Source organism: Grammomys surdaster, unplaced genomic scaffold, assembly GCF_004785775.1.
Source record: "Grammomys surdaster isolate TR1022 unplaced genomic scaffold, NIH_TR_1.0 126187, whole genome shotgun sequence".
Lineage (NCBI taxonomy): Eukaryota > Metazoa > Chordata > Mammalia > Rodentia > Muridae > Grammomys > Grammomys surdaster.
Genome location: NW_021620993.1, coordinates 5537886 through 5548636, shown reverse-complemented (window position 1 = coordinate 5548636; position 10751 = coordinate 5537886). Strand labels below are relative to the sequence as shown.

Sequence of the window (10751 nt, the reverse complement as noted above, 5' to 3'; positions counted from 1 at the left end):
AAAAAAAAAAAAAAAAAAAAAAAAAAAAAAAAAAAAAAAAAGAATAGGCAGGTGGAGAGGGGAACAGACTGTTGATTGACAGTACTTAGCTGGAGTCCATTTCACCTGTAGTAGGTGGATTTGAGTGGATTTCCTAAAGCTTACAAGAACCTTTTTAAATTTATAAAAAGATAAATCCTTTATAACTTGCATTTATCAACATCAAAACACCATCCTAGCCTCTCAAACAATTCCCATCCCTCCCGTGTCTTATCACTTTCCTATCACCATCCAAGTTTGTTTTTTTCCCCCTCACATCCTTTAACCTTCAGACTTTGCATTTACCAACCCCAGAAAACCTCCTGGACCGCAAACACTTCTTAGAAGCTTCCATATCCTCAGACCGTACAGGAGCCACACAGTGAAAGGAAAGAGCTGACTCAGAAGCCGGGCAGTGGTGGCGCACGCCTTTAATCCCAGCACTTGGGAGGCAGAGGCAGGTGGATTTCTGAGTTCGAGGCCGGCCTGGTCTACAGAGTGAGTTCCAGGACAGCCAGGACTACACAGAGAAACCCTGTCTCAAAAAAACAAAAAACAAAACAAAACAAAAAATATATATATATGAATGAAATCCTTTTTCTTAGACTAGACGAGCAAATTACTAATCTTATTGTATTTTTAAATTTGGTCAGTTTAACTAGGATTTTGATTAGACATATATGGCCTGCTTATAAACTGAAATTTCCTTAGACATTTTGAACTGCATTTCTACATGTAGAATCAAATTTTATCATTTCAGTTGCCTGTCTGTAAAACCTGAGACTCCCAACTAAAGCACGCTGTATTGTGGGGGGCGTGAAGGGTCACTAGCCCACTCAAGTATGTGGCTCTGGCAGCCTCGCCCTTCTCCAGTCTCTGCCTTGCTAAAAAGCATTAGATCACATTCCTAAAACTGGCCCCCAAGGTCCATTTTCTTGTTTGGTTACTTTCTCCTCCGGAGGCTGATTACCAAGGTCGAGCTATCAAAATACTGAAGTCTATCAATCAAAAGCCCCGTTTGGCTTACCTAATTAACATGCCCAGTTAAAATACACTATCACATCCTAGCCCATTCTAACATAGATCGCCCTCTTTTTTTCACATCTTAAAAAAATTACACCTGCTGGGTGGTGGTGGCGCACGCCTTTAATCCCAGCACTTGGGAGGCAGAGGCAGGTGGATTTCTGAGTTCGAGGCCAGCCTGGTCTACAGAGTGAGTTCTAGGACAGCCAGGGCTGCACAGAGAAACCCTGTCTCGAAAAGCAACAACAACAACAAAACCCAAAACTGAAAACCAAACCAAACCAAACCAAAAAAAAACCAAATAAAAAACCAAATAACAAACAAAAAACAAAAACAAAAAAAACTACACCTATAAGGTCATTTGCTTCTGTTTTTCATCCTAAGTCAGAAAGCAGTCCCTTTAACTTTTCTTTCCCACTTAATAAAGGGTCTCTCTTTGAAAAAAAGGTGTTTGGGTGTGGTTTTTGCCACCTAATCAAGGTAAAAAGTGAACCCCTGCTTTTTCAGGTTTTCCTTCAAGGTGTGCCTGGGACTGGCCAGCTGTCTCAGGATTTGAGAAAGCAGACTCTGCTGGCCTCTTGAAGGTCCCTTTATGGGAGAGATAAGGTACCAAGAGGGGCAAGAGAGTTAGATACAAATAGAGCTGGAAAGATATGAACTGGCTGCTCACAACTGTAATTCCAGCTCCAGGGAATCCAACACCTTCACACAGACATACGTGCTGGAAAAACACAAATTCACATAAAATGAAAACACATACCTTTAAAGGGAGGGAGCAAAGGTAAGGATATACATCATGCGAATGGGCTTGCAGGCAGTTCACATCAGATCTAAGAAACAGGAACTTATTAATTACAAATAGAAACCTTAACTTGCAAGGACTTAACACAGGACAAACAGGAACTTATCTACAAACCTGCATAAGACAGACTTACTAACTACAAATAGAAACTTTAACTTGCAAGGACTTAACAGGGCAAATACACTTTTTTTTTTTTTTGAGACAGAGTTTCTGTATAGTATTGGCTGTCCTGGAACTAGCCTATAGACCAGGCTAGCCTCAGACTTAAGAGATCTGCCTGCCTCTGCCTCCTGAGTGCTAGGATTAAAGGTGTGGGCCACCACTGCCTGGCAAGAAACTTATAATTGTTTAATTGCTAACAGAACCTTTAACCTATAAGGTATATTATTCCTGTTTTGGTCTTACCTTACTTAAGTATTCAAAAAATTTTTATAATACCTACATTTTTCTTACAAATGTAAGTTCTCTTTATTCCAATTCATAACATTTGGAAAATATGCTCAAAACATCAAAACACATTTTACACTGGAATCAGATGTGTGTTTATCATACACTATCATAAGTTCCCTTATAATTTCACAAAAGGCCAGAGATTGTACTATCGCAAATATTCAAGGTCCGGTTTTAATCTGCTTTGCCATGTTAATCTTCCAGAACATATATAGCCCCATAGAAGCAATTCAACCACATTTAGAACCTTCAAATAATCTGTTCGAAGAGTCTGAGGGTCCCCATCCATTTCTTTCTAGTTGCTAAATCATCCATTTTCCAGTTGCTAAACCCGTGCCTCAACCCAGCCAGAGGCAGATGCTCAAGAAAAACAGAATTGCTTTTCTAGTAGCATTCTGTTTTGCTGCCTTCCAGAAAGACCTAGCATGGACTTGTATTACCTGTTAGCCCTCACATTCTTTCACAGAAGTAGGTAAAATGGATGACCAGAAACAGGTGTGAGTGCGCTGAGACTTGCCTAAAATCATTTTTGTTGGTATCCAGAGCCAGCTTGGCAAAACGGCTCCAAACTCAGGAATGTCACACATAGGTGACATCTGTTGCCATGACAACCCTGCATACCTTCTTAGAGCCCACCTCTCACACTCGCCTGAGAACAGACTACATCACAGCCTAGATAACAAACTTTTCCCCCACCTTCGACCTTTTTTCCCTTGTCTTTCCTCTTTGTCCTCGTTCTTTCCTAATAAAGCCTGTGCCACGTGGAACTGCTTTTGGTCTGGTCTGGTCTATCCGGACGCGAGCCGCCATCCAACACAACAATTATACTGGTTTCCAGATTCAAGTAAAAGAGATTCTGTAAAATGAGATGTCCTAAGACCCAATTCCAAGCCCTGGTCGTGCCCGAGGCCTGTTCTTTTTAGCCATTCTTCCGCAGGACTGTAGGCATTTGTGTTCTCTCGTGCCTTCCTCACCCCTCGCCCCTGCTCCTGACACACGGGGCAGCTAACCGGCAGTCTCTGGGGCAGGGATAGCCCTACTTTCCCCCGGCTTTACCACACAAAATGTCTAGCAGGACGTTTTCTGTCTAGTCCTCAAGCTTCCTCCAGGAAGGCCTCCCAGACATATAGCTGAGCCCCCTGGATTCCGATGATGGGATCCGTAAGAGAAAGAGTCCGGGGGCCGACATGTCTACTCAGAGCCTGGCATTTATAGTGCGAATCCAGACCTGGTTGCCTGTAGATCACCAGAAAATTGGGGCCTTGTGCGGTTCTCCTGTACGCCTCATTAACGACAGAGGAGACTGAGAAGGGTATGGAATGACTGACAGAGATTATGGTTTAGTGGTAGGGGCAGCCGGAAGGCCACAGTAAAACAGGCCAGAAGCCAAACAAAAAGTAAAACAACCAGTAGGCCGCTCGCGAGGAGCTCCAGAAACGACTCCGCCAAGTTCTCGTGGGAGGAGCGCTACCGGCAGTACTCTCGCGGGAAGTGGAAGCTCGGGCAAGCAAGCGGGGGCGTGGCCGGAAGAAGGTGTATTTCAAAGTGGTAATAGATGCTTTCCTCACCCAATAAAATTGCAACTTATCTTCCTAAACCGGTAGAGCACAGGAGTAAAGGCGGGAGAGGCCAATAAGAACTGTGAAGGGCGGGCCGGTGCCGGACGAGCGGAAGTGGGTCTTCGTGAGGCGGTGGAGTCTTGCTTGAGCGGGTCTCTTCGGCGGCTGCTGGAGTAGGTACGTCCTTGCCCGAGCGCATTGGCCCAGGCGTCGTCTGCCTCATAACACCAGCTCCAAGTAAGGCGAGGCTTCGCTGTGTGGAGGCGGCGGGTCAGGGCGGTGCGGGCGTGGAGCGCAGGCGGCCTCTTGGCCTGCAGTGGAGTTGGTGCCCTCCCGCCAGTCGCGGAACCGCGCCTCTCGGGGTTGGGCCCTCTGTCTACTCTGTTCCGGAGAGCGCGCGGTTGTCGGAACCTGGAGCGGCGCACTCATCGAAAGTAGGGGAATCTGTGTGGGGCTCCGCTCGCCAACCCGCGGCCTGCCCGGAGAACCTCTTTTGCAAAGTAGAAAGGGAAACTGAGGCTCAACGAGGGGAGGGGGCGCCCAAGGTCATTCTTTAGCTGGGCGGGTGGATTGGAGAGAACCTGAGCTAGGTTTTTGTTCCCTGCTGACGACGCAGCCTTTGTGTGTTGGCGTCGCCGCCCCGCCTTCTTGAGGCCTGCGAGTGTGCTGGGCCATCCAGGCCTCGTGGCGGGTCTTATCTAAGCTGCGAGAGGACGCTTGCCGGCCTTGGAACTGGATGGGGTTTGGGCTTCCAGATCCGCTTGAGGCCACACCTATGGTTAGCAAAGCGTGCGGTTGAGACTTACAGCCCAGCCTCGGGCCCTCTCGGGTTCTTACCTCAGGGCCACATCTGTACACAGGAATAGGAAACTTAACCTGACCCTTAACCTTTAACCCTGTTCGTAGTGGACTCCATTGTCCACATTGTGATTCGAGAGAGGGAGGAGTCCAGATCTGGGCGTTTCTGCTTTTTTTTTTTTAACTTTACCCATGGGCGTTTTAAGCTTCAGTTCTTCGGTCTGGCGTTCAGTTTAGGTTGCCCTAGTGATTGGGAGAGACTGAGGTCCACAAAAGCGAGGTAGTCTGAGATCTTTCAGCCTGCAGGTTGACTCTTGTTCCTGACAATGGTGAGAGGGAATCTCTCCAACCGAGATCCACACCTGGTGCTTTTTCTTTTTAATGGATGGGGAAAACACTTGGGCACAACTTTACGTGTGAGTTTGACATAAAATGAGTGGAAAGTTGTCTTGCTTACCTTTGTATCTTAAATGTGAGCCTCCAACTATAATTTTTTAAAAAGCTTCCTTTTTAAACAGTGTTAGCCACTTTTTGGTATGGGGAGTTTTCTAGACGGTTTCTCTATATAGTTCCAGCTGTCCTGGTACTCTGTAGACCCGGCTGGTTCAAACTCAGAGATCCGCCTGCCTCTGGTTCCCAAGTGCTGGGATTAAAGACATGATTGACAACATTTTTCACAGTTCTCAAATAATTTTTTTCTCAAAAGTATTTTTCTTTTCTATCAGGGGATCGCTTAAAACAGTTTTGTAAATACTTTGAAGAGTGCTTGTGATTCCAGCCTTTCACAGGTAGAGGCAGAAGAATCAGGAATCTAAGGTCATGTTGGGCTCTAAATGGAATGGAGGTTAGCCTAGACTACTTGAGACTCCAATTCGGTTTTGTTTCCTTGCTTATTTGGTTGTTCTTTTTTCTCCCAACTATTCTAAATGCAGTGGAATCTATGGTATTTGATGTAGAGATATGGGTGGGCAGTAGTGCCTTTTATCCCAAGCACTTGGGAGGCAGAGGCAGGTGGATCTCCGAGGCTAGTATGGTCTACAGGATAGCCAGAGCTACACAGAGAAATAGTCTCGAAAAAGAAGAAAAGGAAGGCCAGGCAATGGTGGCTCACCCCTTTAATCCCAGCACTTGGGAGGCAGAGGCAGGCGGATTTCTGAGTTCGAGGCCAGCCAGGTCTACAGAGGAACCCTGTCACAAAAAACCAAAAACAAAAAAAAACAAAAAAAAGAAAAAGAAAAAAATTCTTTAATGATGTACCCAGATATTTGAGTTTTGTAATTCCAGATGTGGTCGAATTGACAACCAAAGAATAACCATCATACTATGTAAAGGTGGATAGAAGAACTAAATACATAAACTGTATGATACTTTTTTTTAATTTGTTATTCTGAGATAGGACCTCAACAGGATATCCCTAACTGGCCTCAGATTTGCTATGTAGACCATACTGGCCTCAAACTCAGAGATCTGTGCCTGTCTCTACCTTCCAAGTATTAAGTAAACCACATATTATGTGTTGTGTCTTGGAAAAGCCCTGAGTGAATGTGAATGAGTGAGTGATATCTAGGATACTGGAAGGTGACATGCAGTCCTACTTAAAATGCTTCTTTGGAATCATGTTTGTTTCAGTGGTGTCAATACCATAGGGAACAGTTTGGTTTTTCAAGACAGGGTTTCTCTGTGTAGCCCTGGCTGTCCTGGAACTCACCCTGTAGACCAGGCCGGCCTCGAACTCAGAAATCCGCCTGCCTCTGCCTCCCAAGTGCGGGATTAAAGGCGTGAGCCACCACCGCCCAGCTGTCCTTCTATTTTTCAAAGAAGCTGTGAATAGCAAACAACTTCATACTTAAAACTGTTCCCACTGGGCGGGGCCAGCCTGGTCTACAGAGTGAGTTCTAGGACAGCCAGGGCTACACAGATAAATCATGTATTGAAAAACCAAAAAAAAAAAAGAAAGAAAGAAAGAAAAAGAAAAATAGAAGGACAAATCAGAAAATTAAACAGCTAAACTGAGGTACTACTGTTGCTTTGTTTTAGAGCCACAGTTATGCAGGTTTGATACAGGTATTCACCCTCCTTCATGATAACTTGAATGTGGGAGATCATCTAAGGCTCAGTTCCACAAGCAAGCTGACAGTAACATAGCTAATTTTGTTAGCCAGTTTATACTTTGTAGAAAGAAGTCATTGGCCAAGTTGTTGAGTATTGGGCCTATATGTTTTTATAAGGAGCACATTTCTGTGACTAAATGAAGTCAGTCAGGTGAATGCATGTTTGGGAAAGGAGGCTAGCTGTGTATTGTAACCATATTTATTATTACCTTGTGAAAATGAGGACAGAGTTGACAGCAGGAGACAGCCTACTGAGAATGTAGATTACCCGTTGAAAGTAAAAGAAAAGCAACTTCAGGTTTCTGTTCCAAATTTTGACTCATTCTGAATCTCTACCTTGGCTCTAATTCTCTTCAATTTTCCAGGGACATCCTGCCTGAATTCCTTACATAAAATATTTGTAACACTCTGGAGTTTTTAGATTTTGGTCTATCCTCATTTGGTTTGTTTACCTCTTGGTTTTGTGGTATTTTGTTTTGTTTTAGATAAAGGCTCACTCTGTAATGTCCCAGGCTGGTCTCTATCTCTTAGTCTTTCTGATTCGTTCTCCAAAATTTGGGGATTATAGGTATATTTAACAACATGCTTTGCCTTTATTGGTTTTATGGAACTACTCTTCTGGAATGAACACCTAGGATACCCTCATGTGAATGTTTTTCACTCTTACAGGTTTGTAAATGCCTGGCTGTCTGCCCTTTGCTGGTCAGAAGTGGTCACCGTTCTACCCTAGGTCTTTCAATCGCAAGGACACTATCACCCTCAAAGTAATTTGCCCTCAACCAGTTATCATAGCATCTGCAAAATACTAAGGAGGTGGAAAGTAGATAGATAAAGCCTTGTCCCATTGAAGGCTTCCTTTGCACTTAAGGATGGTGGGGCTCTTGTTGAGGTCATAGTGCTGGAGGATTGTGTTGGAAGAAAGGAATCAAGAGTTCCTTAGCATAACTAAATTTCCATGTTACAATTTTCTACTGGAATACCTGTAATTTTGGTCTTAGCATAGCAAAACTATAGGTTCTTTGCCAGGCATGGTGGCACACACCTTTAATCTGGAGGCAGATGTAGGTGGATCTCTTCCAGTTCCAGGCCAGCCAGGGGTACAAAAACCCTTTCAAAAAACAAAACTATTCATGGCCTACACATTTAGATTATTGGAACTTGGGAAGGTAGCTCAGTGATTGAGGACAATAGTAAGAACATACAGATAGTTCTTAGCATATAGTTCTTAGATAGCATATAGTTCTTAGATAGCACGTTATGCATAAAAGTAATATTCTGATGCCCCCCAACCGTTTGTAGTTGGAGGGGGTACTCTTTGATATAACCTAACCTCTGTCTACACATTTCCTTTCTACATCTTCAGACTGATGTGAAGGATGTCCCTTCCTGCCTAGATTCTCTTGGTAGACTTCTTTTGGGGGGGAGGGGTAGGTTGGGGGTGGGTTCCGAGACAGGGTTTCTCTGTGTAAGCCCTGGCTGTCCTGGAACTCACTCTGTAGACCAGGCTGGCCTCGAACTCAGAAATCTGCCTGCCTCTGCCTCCCAGGTGCTGGGATTAAATAAAGGTGTGTGCCACCACTGCCTGGCCCTCTCGGTAGATTCTAAAAGACTAGTTCCTTACATAGATAGTTCTCTGACTCTTGACCTTGATTGTCTCTGAAGAAAAAAAAAACAGATTTGGAATGTGGAATGTAATTGGTATGGTCACCAGTAATGTGGAGTATGAAAAGACTTGAGGAAAGCTAGTGAAAGTAGTGGATTAGTGGGTTTTTGGGAGACCCAGTCTCAAATTGGTAAGAAGCTTTACAGGTCAGGGTGTGTGTAGTAGCCAATCTAAGGAGCCTAAAATGAGTCAAGAGGCTAATGGAACAGCCAGAATATGTGTGTCTGTTTCTCAGCACTCAACAACCAGGTCTTTCTTTTCTTTTTCCTTTTGCATGCAGTGCGTGTTTTGTGTGTTTGCCCTTCACCTTTTTTTTTGAAATTGAGTTTGACTAAATTTGAAGTGGTTTCTGAACTGAGCTGGCTGGGCACTGAGGTTTACAGGTATGCTGCCATGTCTGGCTTTTTTATATGGGTACTATAGAAATTTAACTCAAGTTCTCTTCCTTTCACAGCAAGTCTGCTAATCCATGAGGCTTTTTTTCAAGCTCATTGCAGATATTTTTGTTATTCTTCTGAAATAAGATGTAAGGGGGCTGGAGAGATGGCTCAGAGGTTAAGAGAACTGACTGCTCTTCCAGAGGTCCTGAGTTCAATTCCCAGCAACCACATGGTGGCTCACAACCAGCAGTAATGAGATCTCATGCCCTCTTCTGATGTGTCTGAAGACAGCTACATTGGACTCACATATATAAAATAAATCTTTTTTAAAGAAGATATTCCTGTGAGATAATATATGGGGGGGGGTCACAGTTCATAGATGTTCACTCATGTAAGATACTTCCTAAAACCAGAAGCATAATGTGCAGTGGCATCTAGCAATTATAGTGGATCTGGAACTATTCTATGGTCTGAATAGTCTGTTAGTCCCTTAGAGCCTTTGAAGGATGGAAAAGTCATAGGACAAGGAGACTGATGGTTTAGGAAACTCTGTTCTCTTTCCTGTTTGCTAAGGAGCTAGTTAAGCAACTAAAACTTGTCGTTAAATTAAGCTCCTAGCTGGGCAGTGGTGGCACACACCTTTATTTAATCCCAGCACTTGGGAGGCAGAGGCAGGCAGATTTCTGAGTTTGAGAGTTCAAGGCTAGCCTGGTCTACAGGGTGAGTTCCAGGACAGCCAGGGTTCCACAGAGAAACCCTGTCTCGAAAAACCAAAATAAACAAACAAAGCTCCTAGAGTTACCACAATACTTCTACTACATTTGAAGCAACCAGAAAAAGGAGGCCAGGAAGGACTGCAGGAGTATAGTGTTAGAATACAGGAAGCCTTCTATTCAATCCCAAGGACTAAAAAGGAGCTTGAGCAGAAGATGGTATGATTGATGGTTTCGGTTTTAGACTTTGGGATTACGTAGTTCTGTATTCAACAATAATCCTTTCCTCCTAAAATGAACGTAAGATAAGGATACAAATTACATAAAATGTTCAGCTGAGCATCCAGGTAGTAGAAAAGAACTGGTAAATTGTATGTATAGTGCATGTGTATATTTAAGTTTTTTCAACAGTATAAATTGTAACATTTATCAAGTTGGTATCTTTGTTTTTCAGAATTTGGAAATACTGGACATCTAGTTGGCTCCAATTTGTAAACCACAGGATGAATATTCAGTGGGCATGAGAGATTGAGAACATTCTACCACACTATAATAAACCTTGGTGTAGATCACTTCCTTTTCTGTAGATTGAAGCCAGAGAGCACAATGAGTACAGTAAGTTTAACTACCTTGTTCCCTTGTAGCATATTAAAGATGGCTGTGAGCCACATGTTATATAGTACTGGATCTCTAGTTCCAGACCTTGGAAAGTTGAACTACAAAGACTAGAAGTTGACAATAGTTTGGGTTGCACAGTGCTCTGCCTCTAAACTAAAATAAATAAAAACAGCTGAGGATGTATCTCTGTTGCTTATGCACAAAGCCCTGATTACATTTCCCAGCAAAACTGAAAAATCTGTGTTGTGATATACATCTCTGTCTGTAATCCAAGTAGATGGTAAATAAACCTATAATCCATGGATAAATTGAGGCAGGATCACAGTTTTAAGTTCAAGGCCATACTTAAGTATTCACTGAAATCACAAGGGCTAGGCAGATGGCTCTGTGAATAAAGTTCTTCCTATGCAAGAACTGAGGACTTGAGATTGGGTTCCCATCACCCATATACAAACTGGGTAGCAGACATCTTTGTGCTTCGGGAAAGAGGAGGTTTGATTCCCAAGGGCATAATGGTCAACCAATCTAGGAGAAAACAATAAGGAGTAAGCACTCTGTCTGTCTTCTCTCTCTCTCTCTCTCTCTCTCTCTCTCTCTCTCTCTCTCTCTCTCTCTC

General features: G+C 43.5%; 1 protein-coding gene across 3 annotated transcripts in view; it reads left to right on the top strand.

Annotated features, from left to right (window-relative positions):
- The first annotated feature begins 3796 nt into the window (after positions 1 to 3796).
- The window catches only part of Rnf4 (ring finger protein 4), a 20302-nt gene continuing 13347 nt past the window's right edge, over positions 3797 to 10751 (top strand). The window contains exons 1-3 of one of the 3 annotated variants that reach the window (XM_028758146.1): positions 4015 to 4029; positions 8705 to 8807; positions 9972 to 10132. In XM_028758146.1, coding sequence (XP_028613979.1) covers positions 10124 to 10132 — 9 coding nt within the window. In that variant the 5' untranslated portion in view covers positions 4015 to 4029; positions 8705 to 8807; positions 9972 to 10123. Of the gene's footprint in view, positions 4090 to 8704; positions 8808 to 9971; positions 10133 to 10751 lie in introns of all 3 variants that reach the window. The other 2 variants (XM_028758144.1, XM_028758145.1) reach the window with 2 other exon arrangements.